At 33.1% G+C, this 15,089-nt stretch overlaps 1 protein-coding gene across 1 annotated transcript; it reads right to left on the bottom strand.

Moving 5' to 3' along the window:
* Positions 1-2,054: 2,054 nt before the first annotated feature.
* On the bottom strand, positions 2,055-11,104 carry LOC140438681 (uncharacterized). Its single transcript, XM_072528326.1, has 3 exons — positions 10,864-11,104; positions 9,425-10,795; positions 2,055-2,353 (listed from the first exon to the last, which is right to left on the bottom strand). Exons 1-3 carry the CDS (start codon positions 11,102-11,104, stop codon positions 2,055-2,057), a joined length of 1,911 nt encoding a protein of 636 aa, XP_072384427.1.
* Between the last annotated feature and the right edge of the window lie 3,985 nt (positions 11,105-15,089).

Genomic DNA, 15,089 nt, shown 5'->3' with positions numbered 1-15,089 from the left:
CTTCCAAAAATAATGCAATAGTTGTGGCATGACATGAAAAGAGTTGCGGTATATGTTATATTGAAAATAATTTGACTTTGACAAAAGTACCGTCTATGAGGCTCTTACCAAGTATCGTTAGACTAAAGAATGTACTAGAAGAACAGGATCAGATGAAAAAAAGTTGCAGGGATCAGTATGATCAAAGTTTTTTTTAAGGATTTCCGCATTACGGAACCGCTCTTTAATATATAAATAAATATTCTCATTAGTCGTTTGTTAGAAGCTCGAGAAACTTATATTTCTGCATAAACTGTAAAAAAAGTCCTGTATGAAAGTGGCTTACGTTCTCATAAGCCAGTAGCACACCCCAAATTAACGGCAGCTCATCGAGCTTACAGGATGAAATTTACGAATGATCATAGGAACTGGACTGTTTAACATAGAAGGAGTAATGTAATATTTTCTGACGAGTCCCGTTTTTGCTTAAAATCTTTATACGGACGCGAACGTGTATGGAAGGGACCCAAAGATGGTGTTATGGTATCGACGGGTACTTTTTTCAACGAATACACCAAATTAGCTTTCATCGAACAGCAGACAGATACATACGATAGTGTCTACAGGACAATGTTGTCCCCTACGTCTGTTTCGTTGGGGATAATTTTTTATTTATGCAGGATAATGCGCGTCCACGTACTGCACGAATCGTCATCGAGTACCTTAATACTGTCGGAATTCCCGTTTTGGATTGTCTTGCTTGTAGTCCTGATATGAATTCATTAGAACATTTAGAGGACATTTTAGTGAAAAAGATTAAAAAGAGGCAACCATTTCCAGAAACGATTCAATTGCTGAAAATAGCGTTGAATGAAGAATGCTAACATATACGGCTAGAACAGATTCAGCAGCTTATTGCAAGTATGCAATTTATATATATATATATATATATATATATATATATATATATATATATATATACATAAATACTTATTTTTTCTATTATTACTTTTTTAGTGTTTTAAATAAACCATTTCTATTAGGTATGTTTATTTCCTCCTCATTTAAACCACTGAACACCTACAAAGTTAAAAAAAAACCATACAGAATGCAAGTGTCCGGATTTTTTTAAACAAGAGTGTAGTATTTTGTATTAACCCTTGCAAAACCAACCTTTTATTAGCAACAGCGAGGACCAAGGGGGGTCAATAAATGTCCACATAAATATCAAAAACGTACTTATTTATTAAAAGTAATTTAAAAATAACACTTTTACAAATAAAAAGTATTCCTAGATGTTAATGGAACAATTAAAAAGATAAGAATTTATAATTTACCCGAGTATTCGGCTTCAGTTGAATTGGCATCATTGCAGGATACACAAAAATTTGACTTCTTGCTGCACTTACTGCCTACATACTTTTGCCATGTTCAACAAACTGTGGTTATTTTTGCCAACTTATTGGCCTTTTTTACTCTAGATTTGGCTAATTTGCATGTTCGAATGGTGTTGATGGAACAACTTAGAAAAGTTTGCTTTCGAGTACCTATATTTTCCATGGCATGCACTAAAAAATAATGGTCCATTCAAATTTGAAACTCTTCTTTCAATAAGCGCTAGCGTTAAGGCAAGTCCTAATTCTTGCAGAAACAAACGTCGACGGTTGCTCTTATTTTCGTTCCAATTTGAAAAATTGAGAATAAATAGAGAGTATACATTGACGGCTGCAATATCCAACAAAGTGTAAAAAACTGAGAGTGGCCATGTTTGTGTCGATCACGTCGATGTATATTTTCTCGCTATCTCGTCTAAAGTATCAACACCTTCCTTAGTCTTATTATAAAAAAGATTGATATCTGATTTATTTTTGTATTCGTCGCTTATAATATCATCAGAATGCTGGGTTGATAGAAAAAAAAATTCTAACGTGTTACATAAAAATAAAGAGTAACTGGTAAGTTTCTGGATTTTGGATTTAAAAATGCAAAAATATTTGAATACAATTGTCTTCCTTCCGTTTTCTTATGTACTTCTAAAATATGCCTGCGATTTTGTTGTAGAGTGGCAACCAAAGTCAGACCAAAGTGTAGTGATCTCCTGCAAGCTCCACAGAAGTGTAATATCTGTCCGTCGTTATGTTACGTCTAGAGTTTTGAATCGGAGACAGCAATCTTTTTACTACTTTCTGTGGACTCCTAGATACTGGTGTGCTGCCTTCATATTTTCCTGCATTAACCTCCATACGCAAAACGTAATGAGTTGAACCATCTGCAAGTATTCGTTTAGTAACATCACATTTACCAGGCTTTTCCTTCATGAAAAGTTTGAACGGACATCTGCTCAGAAAAAAGATAACTATTACGACGTTCATACCTGGTGTAAAATATTTCAAAAATGTATTATTTAGCAAATCAAACATTTTATGTAAGGGTGCAAACTTGTCTGCCTATTTCCTCGCAGCTCTGCTGGTTTTATTGTTAAATATTAAAACTTTTGTCACTTTTTGGAATCTGTTTCGAATAATCGGGGCAATATACGATAATCTGCCAAATTTGTTAGACCACAAATAATCTAAGTTGGACTCATCATTAGCTCCCATCAAAATGAAAATACCAAGTAAAGCTAAAATCTCGGTGTCATCTGTTTTTATCACGTTTTTACGTTCATCTTATATATTGGTATGCCGCACAAGATTTTTCAATATTTTCAAAGTAAAGAATGTTTGAAGCGACTGTAATATATTTTCTACTTTGCTTTTGAGTCGAAGTCCTGGTTACTCACGAAACATGTTTGGTACAGCTCGCCGCATAGAGCGTGGTGGGTGGGCTAAGTAGATTCTCCCTGACTTTGATTTATATACATGTGGCATGTCACAGTTTTCATCGATTGTGTCGAAACTGGAACTCTCCTCAGTTGAATTTTCAATGTCGTTGTCTTCGTTGGACACTTCAATATGGTCTTCATTTTTACTCACGTCTGAGTCATTGTTGCCGGAAGTAATGTCTGACCAAACCTCAAAGTCAGAGAGGTTTGCCACTACTTCTTCTCATTCCTTTTGCGTCAAATATTTATTCATTTTCAGTTTTCTGTTCACATACACACTATATACGAAAAATTATTCAAACTGCGCTAAACCAACGTCTAAACAAAACAGAAGCGCGAGACAACCTAACACGGCAGAGGCAATTCAAATACTGCAAAATATAATTTTAACGTAACTGTTTACTCGTATCTACGACTTTGTCAGCAGTCTAGATAACTGTCAGTTTCATAATAGACCAATAGGGGTTATTTGTAGTCCACCATAATGATTTTATAAATATGTAAAAGAAAATGAATTTAACTATACTAGTACTCACCCTCCTGCTCCACGCATACACACTATCGCCCTCCTACTTCCAACTTTAATACTACATATAAATTTATCCCTAACTAACTCTCTCCCGATCCCGCAGAATTCTCCATGGACCAAAACTTTACCGAAATTCAATGTGTCACTTACTAAGTTTAGTAAGGCAGAAACCAACCAGGATTTGATTAGGAAATCCTTACTAGAAATTCTTAATTTTAAGAAATTCGATCGGGTACTCTACACTGACGCATCAAAGAGCGAAATGGGGGTTGGTTGTGCGGTTACCACTACGGAAACAGTCGTTAGTTCATGTCAAATACCTGCCACATGCAGCGTTAACACTGGTGAACTGTATGCTATTTACCAAGCCTTCAAACTCTGTACAGCTCCCAATCAATATATTGCCATCTGTACAGACTCCCTTGCCCCTATTCAGTCCATCAATAATCTATTTACTAATCACCCTCTTGTAGAAAAAATCCATGACACTTCCAAAATCTTATCATCAACGACATCCATATCACTATCATATGGATTCCCTCCCACATCGGTATTATGGGTAACGACAACGCCGATTGCTTTGCCAAAGAAGCTGCTGTATCCAATTGTACACCACATAATATACAAATAGCCAGTGACCTAAAAACTAGTATAAAGAAACTCGTACGAAATTACTGGCAGAATCATTGGAAAGAATCCACTACATTTTTACACCACATAGATCAGACGATTGAGCGGTTCGTTATCCCTGGTATAACTAGAAACGAGATGGTTGTTTCTAGAAGATTGCGTATCGGCCACACCAGATTTACACATGGTCACCTAATGAATTCTACACCTAAGCCAATCTGTCACTATTGCCAATCTCCACTAAGCGTTCTACATATCCTTGTGGACTGCCCTCATTACAATAAACGACGCCAAGAACTGGGCATGAAGGGCGACATCACAGATATATTATCGAACCAGAACCAAGTCATCACAGCTATCCAGTTCCTGAAGCTAGAAAACTTACTAAATAATATATAACTATAGTATATTATAATATATAATTGTACTTTATATATAATTGTATCCACGGTGCCTCGTGCTAATGGGCGAAGCTGTCACAAGCACGTTAAATTAAATAAAAAAAATTTATATAAAAATGCAAATTATGCTATTAATTCTTAATATCGCAGTAGTATGCCGACAACTACTAATTATTTGAGATTTTTAGAAACAAAGGTATTTAGAAAATCGTATGTAATGCAATGTTGTGAATAATTTTTACCCACCCTTGGTGCTGTTAGGTTTAAAGAAGCTGAAAGTGCTCTATTGTCATTATGACCACAGTCACGTAAATATTTTGTCACATTTTTTTCTGTGATTTATCGCTAAACGAAAATCACTTCTTACGTCTATTTTCTGTAGGGCGAGACTGTCACGATATTTCGAAGTTTATTTCATTTGCATCTCGTCTATTTCCATTTTATTAGATTAATCTTAAATGATCCAATTTTAACTCACCAATATTTCCAATATTCGCTCGGAATCTTAATAAATCTAAAAAATTTGACAATTTTATTTCTCTTTCTTAACTGACTTACTTATTGCTATTATTTGTTTTAGAAAAAGAACATAAAATAAAATATTTAATATAACATTATACACTTAACCTCTTAATTTTTTACAAAGATTTAATTACGGCTTATAAAAACAACCCTAGTTTTATGGCGTTAAAATGTGTCCTTTGGCGGCTATTAGGTTAAATCCTAGACCGGCAACCAGTTAATCAAGGTTAAAATTTAAGAAAATAAAAGATAAACGGATTATTAAATAAGGTCCAAAATAATTAAAAGAATTATTGCTGACAGACGGTAAAATACATGAAGAGAAATTTTTTAATCTATTTTTTTCTTAGATTAAAAAGGTCAATGCATATTTTTTTCAAATTGCCTTTATTAGCCATCAAAATTAACATAATTTTACAAGACAATAGCTGGCTTTGGAATGCCACGGATAGTGTTGTGCAACGTATTATAGCCATCCCTATCCGAATGTCAAACTCACCTGCCCGTGCCATGATCATCATTCTGAAGTGTTTGCCGGTATAAGCAATCGCCCACTTACTGACCAACGGCTTCGGACGGATGAAGTAAGTAGTAGGGCATTTTTGTGTCCTAGAATTAAAAAATCGGTTTCAGGATGCAGAAAACAAAGAAGAACTACTGCATTAAAGGCCTGTTGATACTACTAGGTTAAACTATCATGGCTATAAATATTTTGTGTCAAAACAATAATGGTCATGGATCTTGGAACCCAAAATACGGCAGCAAAAGACAATCTCGAAAATGTAGGGTCTGTCAGGTCGTTAATATGCAAAATTCTTGCAAAATAGCCACATAGAACGTCAGAAGCATGTTTGAGATATGTTAAATACATACTACTATAAGAGAAATAAAAAGAATGCAAATCAGTATCCTCGGAATAAGTGAAATGCGGTGGCCAGTATCGAAAGTACGCGATGTTGATAAATAGATATCAAGTGTACTATGCCGGAAATAATGATGCCAATCACTATATTTGAGTTGCAATCGTAGTCGCAAAACACTTAGCTCAATCAATAGTAAATTATATCCCCTTATCTGATAGAGCAATCCTAGTAAAATTTAATTGAAAGCCGTTTATTATCAACGTTATTCAGGTTTATACCCTAACATCATCCATTGATGAAAATAATCTAGAACATTTTACAAAGATCTTCTGAGGCTGAAGATCTTGTTAAAGCAGCAAAAAATACCACAGTCCTCGGAAATTTTAACGCCAAAGTCGGTAAAGGATGCTGCTTGGATATTGTGGGAAATTATGTCTTGGAAAACAAAAAAAAAACGTGGAGATCGACGATTTCATTATATCAAATACTCACTTCAAATTACCACCAAGAAGACTTTACACCTGCAAATTAAATGCAGAACCAGATTAAACTGCATTATATCAGCTTAAACTTATCCAGGTGCTGACATTAAATCTGATCACAATCCTATAGTAGCTGTTAAAATTTAAAAAAGTGTGCCTTTGAGATGTGTATATACAGACCGATGCTGAGACGTCCATGCGGTGCATAAGGCCCATGATTAAACAAAAAGATTTACTAGCAATAATCAAAGACTTTCATGCAGCAGTTTCCAAAGCTTCTGCCATTTGGATCGCCAACCTTCGAAAGAAGATAACGCATTAAGAAGAAGAGGCTATCAGTAACTATAAATCAATAGAGTTATTATTATTATTATTATTATTATTATTATATTACAAATAAGGGCAGAGAAGCGAGCTCCTATTATGCCCAAAAATCAAAAATAAACAAACATCCTTATAAAACTAATACCAATTATAAAGTTAAGTAAACATAAACAATTAAGTATATCATACAAAAGTTGAATGGTGAGACAATAAATAAATAATGCTGTCAAAGAAAAAAAAATCCTATAAATAAAATAAACCACTATCAAGTTTATTTTTAAAGATGTTAACACTAGTTGCCGATATTGTGTCTTGATCCAAATTGTTCCAGATATTAAAGATTCTATTTGGCAAGAAGTTCACCCTGGACCTTGCAGTAGTTTGTTCCCTTTTCAATTTGTATCGATGACCTCTTAATCTTTCGTCTTGATTCAAAGTGAATATGGTGCTTAGGTTCCCAAAGTTATGTTTTAAAATACGGAAGGACATAATTAGATCACCTCGAAGACGTCGCTGCTCGAATGTCGTAAGATGAGCCATGGATAATCTATCTTCATAGTTAGGTCTTACACGACCGTATGCCAGTCTTGTAGCTTTATGCTGAACATTTTCAAGTAGGATCTTATCGCGAATGAGATCTGGATTCCACACTGATCCGGCAAACTCAAGAATAGGTCTAACGTATATTGAGTAAAGTTTACTAACAGAAGTTAGAGATATACGTGTAAAACATTTACTGATCAAAAACAGTTTCGAGTTTGCACTTTTACACACCGACACTATGTGATCAGACCAATTTAAGTCACTATTAATTATCACTCCGAGATCATTGTGGGAGGTTACCGAGTTTAAGGGATGTCCATTAATAAAGTACGGTAGTGATGGGTTATTTTTGCCGATATGTAAAACAACGCATTTTTCAATGTTAAGCGGAAGTAACCATTCTGAGGACCATTTGAATATTGCGTCAAGATCTTTTTGAAGAACATGTTGGTTAATAGTTGGATTCACATATAATTTTGTGTCATCAGCGTAAATGGAAACCTTACTGGATACGATGAGCGGAAGATCACTAGTGTAGACACAAAATAGTAGCGGTCCAAGTACTGATCCTTGTGGGACTCCACTCTTGACTGGCTTATCTAGTGAGTGGTCTTCCCCAACACGAACCCTGAAGTATCTATCGGATATAAAATCTTCAATCCAAATGTTCAACTTTCCGCGGATACCATAGTGATCCAATTTAGCTAGTAATCGACGTTTTGGAACACGGTCAAAAGCTTTGGAGAAGTCTAAGTAGACTACATCGACAGGATTCCGATTGTTTAAAGATAATGACCAATCATTCACACAATGAAGTAAGTTTGTGATCGTTGAACGACCTTTGATAAAGCCATGCTGTTGATGAGGGATGATATTTTCTTGAAGAACAAACTCAGACATAGCTTCTGAAATAATCGATTCCATGACCTTGCCGACAATAGGAACCAGGCTGATTGGACGATAGTTATTGCAATCAAGTTTATTTAATTTCTTGAATATAGGAGTAACCGAAGCCAATTTAAAGGACGAGGGGAGAGAACCTTGATTAAAAGAAGCATTCATTATAACAGATATAGGGATGGCTACAGATTCTGCACATTGTTTGAGGAAAAAAGAGGTGAGTCCGTCTAATCCAGGTGATGAATTATTTCGTAGTTTCCTTAAATGATGTTTAATTTCATCAGGTGTGAAAGATATATTGTCAAGAGTTTTAGACAAACGTGGGCACATTATTTGAGGAATGGTATCGTTAGGTTCATCTGTAAAAACATGAGAAAAGAATAACGATAAACATTCCGAAGATTCGTTATTCGAAGAACATAAAGACCCGTCAGCTTTTTGAAGTAACGGTATGGAGACTTTAGAAGATAAAGATGTACGAATGTACCGATAAACTTTTTTACTATTACCACTAGCAATAATAGATTCTTCAAATTCTGTTCTTAACTTTAGCAACTTTGAGATTTTTACCAGAAACATTTGAAGTGAAAATTTATATCTCATTAATTGCATTGCCTTGCATTGTCTTTGGATCCTAGGTGACATTTCATCTAAAGGTTTTTTTAACAAACCTAAAAGAGGTCTGTGGTCTGTCTCTATTTCAAAATCTATGCCATAAAGATAGAATGAAAATCTTTCACATCCATACACTATACCAAGAAGCTCCTTTTCAATGTGGTTATACCTCCTTTGTGTTGAAGTTAATGACACTGATGCAAATTCAATTAAAAACCTATCTTGCGAGACCATGGCCCCAAACCATATGGGCTGGCATCAACAGAGAGTATGGTCTTTTTGTCAGGGTTAAAATAATGCAAGATTCTTTAGTTTATCAAAACATGCCTGTTCATTATGTCCCCAATGCCACTCATTTTTACTAGAAAGTAAACATCTTAGAGGACTAGTGTGTTCTGACAGGTTTGGTATAAATTTTGCAAGATATACTATGGTTCCCAAAAAACGTTGTAATTCTTTTTTATTACTTGGTGGTGTCATTTTTGTAATAGCTTCTGTTTTATCATGATCAGGTGAAATGCCAATATTACTGATCTGATGACCTAAAAATTTCACTTTTGTTTGACAAAATTTAGATTTTCCTAAATTCAAAGTTAAGCCACTCTGTTTAATTTTTTCTAAAATACATTTCAAATTTTTATCATGTTCATTTTTAGAACATCCAAAAACCAAAATATCATCAAAATATGTTATGGTTCCTGATATACTATCTAAAAGTTCAGACATATATTTTTGAAAAAATTCAGGTGCACAGGTAAGGCCATATGGTAATCTCAGATATCTATAACGACCAAAAGGTGTAGTAAAAGTACATAAAAGGGAACTTTCATAATTCAAAGGCAACTGAAGAAAAGCAGATGATGCATCTAATAATGTGAAATAATTAGCCCCTGAAAGCTTAGCAAATAAAGTATCTTGAGTAGGAATTGGAAACCTTTCTCTTTTAACATATTTATTTAGATACACAGGATCCATACATATTCTAATATCAGATCCCTCATTTTTCGGAACAACTACAATAGGATTTTGCCGTTCTGTGGGTTCACTAACTGGTACAATAAGGTTTTTACGTACCATATCATCAAGTTTATCTTTAACTTGGCTCCTTATAGCCAGTGGAATTTTTCGTGTCCCACTTATGAATGGCACTGCATCACTAGATAAAGTTATATTAAAATACCTGTTGACCTTTCCTACACCTGAAAAAATGCTCTTATAACTATTTATAATATGATTTGTTTCATTATCTATCATACTAACACTAGGCTGATCACAAACAATTTGAAAGTCTCTTGCTGCCTTTAGGCCTAATAGAGATTTTTGTTTATCATTATATAAAATATAGAACAGACAATCTTTAAATATGTTCTTGAAAGAGCAAGGTATATAAATTTTACCAACAACATTAATAACATGTCCGGTATAGCTAAATAATGAACTATTAGTATTTTCAAGCATTTTATAATCAATATTTAAATTTTTAAAATCACTACTGTTCAATATATTAACTTCACTTCCAGTATCAACTTTTAAAATACTCTCTTTACCAATAATAATGATTTTTTGGAACCATTCTGAAGAGTTCGGATTAATTTCATTAACAGTCCACACTAGCACCTGTTCATCAGTTAAATCAATGTCAGAATTGCTATAACTACTATCGTTATCATTGATTTCATGGACTTTGTTGTTATTATCAGGACAAAATTTACGGTAGTGTCCTTTTTTGTTACACAAAGAACAATATCTGAAAAATGCAGGACACTTACCCCTAATATGCTGAAGTCCACATTTATAACACTGAATATAACGGTTACCTGTATTTTTGTCAGTAACTTTGTGGCTTGTAGACTGCTCCTTCTCATACTTTGAACCATACCTTGACTGTCCTGTAGATCCAGGTCTGTTTTCTTCTTTTCTTTTCTTCACAACACTAACACTTTCACTTTCTTTGGATATTTTACGTTGAGTAACAGCACTATTTTCCATAGCCCTACAGATGTCTATAGCTTGTGCTAGTTTTAAATCAGCACATTGTAATAATTTTTCTTGAATTCGTAGATTATGTGTACCCAAGACAATCCTGTCCAAAATTGAAGTATCCTTTTCTTTAAACTCACATGTTGATGCTAATTGTTTCAAGGCAGTTACAAACTGATCGATACTTTCATTTTGTAATTGATCTCTTTTAAAGAATTTAAATGTTCATAAATTAAATTCTTAAGAGGGCTGCAGTATGTATCAAACTTACACAAAACAACATTGTACTTCTGATCATCTCCAACATTTTCATACTCGAAGGTATTGAATATCTTTAGCTCTTCATCTCCCAGCTGATTTAGGAGAATAGCGATTTTTATGCGGTCTGGTTTTTCACTTTTGCCGGAGGCTGTTAAAAATAACTGGAACTTTTGCTTCCAAAATTTCCACTCCTGTGAAATATTATTTCCTTGGAAACTAAACGGTTCTAAGCCTTTACAAGTATCTGTCATCTTGATTCGAGCACAGTATATCTCCTTTACTTACATATATTTTTTATAGGTTTTTTTCACATGCACCGGCTTTTAACACAACTTAACCTATCGTCACTTTTCCGCTGCCACCATGTAATGTATACCTATTTAAGACTGTTGGACATAACATAAAGCTACTTACGATAGGTTTTATTAATTTATTAAGCTTTATAAGTATTGTATAAATTAACATTATTTCAGTTCACATGTAGTCCATAACCTAAATCTATTGCCATGTGTCGTTGTTATGTCACCGCTGTCACTTGACGTTCCGTTTGCCAAGTGCAAAGTTGCCAAGTATATCCGTACATGAAAACCATACATAACACTCCTCATCCACTAAAGTTAAATTTATCTGAAACTTTAACACAAAAAATGGAAATAAGCATACTAATCCTGATGTATCGAAAAAGCTTATAAAAAAAACTGCAAACCTATAGAGTAACCTATTACCACACTGAATACCACGCTCAAACCACGCTGAAATATTTTACCCAAATCAATAAACGAGGGATTGTCACTTGGGGATAAACTACAAAGGCTCTGAAGCTGAAGATTATGTAAAGACACAGTATTACAATCGACACGTGTTCCTTTGCTTTATTGACTTAACAAAAACTTTTGACAGAGTAAGGCTGAAAGACGTTATTCACCTTTTATATAATAGACAAGTATCGTTAAATATCATTAAAACAATCAAATATATATATATATATATATATATATATATATATATATATATATATATATATAATTTTATAATTTAAGCTCTTTCGAGGGTCAAACCACACTCTGGTCAAACCACAGTGTGGTTTGACCCTCGAAAGAGCTTAAACCAACGTTCAAATGAAGCCATCGGTTAAAATTAAATGAACTAATGTTCTTACAGTTTTACTTGTATTTTTTGTTTCGTTTCTCCCGTTTAGTTTTTAATCTTTAATGTTAAGTTATCGTAGAGTTTTTATAACATCTTTAAAAAAACCCTACAAATTGTTTTTTGAACTGATGATGCTTTTAAAAATAAAAGCGAAACGTATTCAAATAAAGCAATAAAGTAGTTGACGTCTTTTATTTGCCAATTATTGACCGATAAAACCTCTGCTATTCAACCATTGAATATATTCCAAATATATGTAATATATATATATATATATATGTAATATATATATATATAGATATATATGTAATATATATATATATATATATATATATATATATATATATATATATATATATATATATATATATATATATATAAGGCCAACAAAATGTAGGCCAAGATAGTTAGACCCCTGACAGGGAAAATAGACATAGTTACAGGTATAAGCATGGGAGGCATCTTAAGCCCTCTACTCTCTAATCTTATAATAGATGAAATAATTAAATTCGTGAAGAACAATAAAGATTATAAGATGGAAACTAAAGCAATTATGATCTCGGGAAAACGTACTGGGGGACAGAAAAAAAGTGAGCAAATCGGAATAGGGTGAAACAGTAATAGGTGAAAATGAGAGGTGAGTGGATACTAAATAGGAAATAATGATAGAACGAGCATATAGTCAGGATGATAGCCAATAGGTTATACAAGATAGCAAGAGACAAATATCCGTTGGGTAGAAGAAGTATGGGTTAACTACTAAAAAGATAAACATAAAGAGACAATATAACATGAAAGCACAATCTACGAAAATACAAGCAGGCAGAGTTGTTTAATAAGATAATAGAAGAATAAGAAGAAGAATCTAAAAGCTATTTATCCCTTAGCTAACTTGTAGATTTTTATTATTATTTCTTTTTTAATATGAACTCTAAATCTAGATATTAGTTTATTTTATTTTTAAAACCTGTTTTTCTTTAAATAAACCTTTCATGGAGTTTTATAAATGATCTACTGCATTCAACTTCTTTGAGAACTTTCTCCAATAAAACGAATGTAAAATGTGCTAATTTATGGAAAAGAAAATTGTAAATCACATTAACCTGTAATATGCTGCTTAATGGGCAAAATAACATTACTGTGTCGTGGTAATAATAAACAATGCAGTTTAAAATATATTTAATAGCAATATCGCATGACAGCCTTTAACAAATTAAAGCAACTTACGAGGGAAGTTGAGGAATGTGTTGACGTTTTTTAAAGCAGTAATCAAATGAAATGAACAATTTAAATTTATGTTATAGACTTTTTGTCAATACGAATACAGTCCGAACTATTTTATACCGGGAATCAGCACAGTTCAAGTATCCTTTTAAGATGTCTGGTGTGTTTTCATGTTTTAAATAATTTTTAAATTTTTGTTTTGTTATTTATATCTCTTCTGATTTCTACCAGTTATCTCACAATATTTTTTTCAACGATTTGTGGTTATTATTTTTCTATTTCTCTGTTTTTGTGACTTTGTTCGATATCTAATTGAGTTAACATTTTTTGACAGTAACATTTTTTTATTTCTATAAAACGCTGGATTTCTCGCTTGAATTCTTCTTTTCATATCTACACTTTCATTTCTCTTGTTGACTAGTACTCCCAAATACCTGAATGTTTCAATCTCTTTGAAACTGTGTGCATCTATTACCAGTTCTGTCATTTGTGTCTTCTTTTTCTTGCTTACGTTCATCTGTTTTGTTTTATTTTCATTTATTTCCAGTCCTTCCAGTTTCGCTTGGTTTTTTATTTCTTGGAAAGTTTTTTAAATGTCCTTTTATTTGTTGCTACTCTGGTTATATCTTCCGCATATCCTATTATTTGTACCGCATTCTTCTTTATAGTTCCTGCGTTTGACACCTTTTTTATTATTTTGTCTAGTGATAGAATAAATAGTACCGTTGAGAACGCATCTCCTTATCTTACTCCATTTTTTATTTTTATTATTTCTGTTCTTTCTTTTCCGGTGTCTATTATTGATTGGAAATCTCTCATTGTCATTTCTATTATTCTTATGGTCTATTTTTTTTTGTTTTCTTAATCGCCTATTTAAAGTATAGAAAAAGTATATGTGTTTCTTCGTCGTACTCGTATGTTTTCTCTATCACTCGTTTTAGCTTATGTATAGCTTCTATCATAGATCTTCCTTTTCTAAAACATAGGAATCTATTTTAAAATTAATTTTTTGAAATAAATTATATATTTTGGAATTTATTTTTTTTCCTTCTTCTTTTATTTTTATTAACACTAGAAGCGCTGACATTTCTGACTGTCCTATAAGCGCGAACGGGTCATTTTTGACCCGTATGATCTAAGTCAAAAATGTAAAAGGAAACTTGAAACAAAATATCATATATTTATTTAATAATTAATAGTAGTAATAAATAAAGGTAAAATCTAATATAAAACATTACTAGATAGTGCTCTTACCTATTTAATGAACATACAAAATATTGTTTGGAAGTGCATTTTTTACAGACTGGTTTTTTACACTCGTGGCATTTTACAAATGATTTGTTTCCAGAGCACTGTGATTTGATTTCACAACGTGTTTGCTTTTTTTGAGGTTCATCGACTTCATCTGGGATGTCAGTTCGTTTGACAGCAGCTCTAGCCCTGCGCATTTTTCTGAGAGTCCTTCTCCTAGCTTTAGAATATAATTTCTTCGACTTATTTGCGATTTATATAAGATCCAGGCATTTATTCCAGCTAAGTGCAGTAAATTGTAAAATGTGTGAAGTGGCCAACGCCTAGACGATGCTTTCACTAAATACTTGCGTGCCATTTAGTCCACTACACCAACACCATATTTTGTCTCATTATAAAATTTAATAGTATAAGGCTTCTTTTTCTCAGTGTATGCAATTTGTACATCCGAGTGCATTGTACTAAGCATGACCACGTTTTTGTTGCTTTTGGCCTGATAAACGGTTAATCAGATATCACCTGTCTTTAGAAGTATTGTACTGTATAAATTTTCTTTCGCGTACTTTACACAAGCCGGGATTTCACGTCGAGCTTTATTCATAGTACCAAGGA

Source organism: Diabrotica undecimpunctata, chromosome 4 (assembly GCF_040954645.1).
Source record: "Diabrotica undecimpunctata isolate CICGRU chromosome 4, icDiaUnde3, whole genome shotgun sequence".
In the NCBI taxonomy this organism is placed as follows: domain Eukaryota; kingdom Metazoa; phylum Arthropoda; class Insecta; order Coleoptera; family Chrysomelidae; genus Diabrotica; species Diabrotica undecimpunctata.
Note: the sequence above shows the minus strand (reverse complement) of the source record. Positions and strands in the feature narration are given on the sequence as shown.

What these genes read in the sequence shown, in the direction of transcription:
- LOC140438681 (XM_072528326.1), bottom strand. Translation starts at nt 11,104, where the DNA reads ATGACAGATACTTGTAAAGGCTTAGAACCGTTTAGTTTCCAAGGAAAT. An exon ending in GAAGTACAATGTTGTTTTGT is followed by an intron (nt 10,796 to 10,863) that starts GTAAGTTTGATA and finishes TCTTTAAAAGAG; the next exon opens with ATCAATTACAAAATGAAAGT. An exon ending in TTATGAAAGTTCCCTTTTAT is followed by an intron (nt 2,354 to 9,424) that starts GTACTTTTACTA and finishes ATTTTACACCAG; the next exon opens with GTATGAACGTCGTAATAGTT.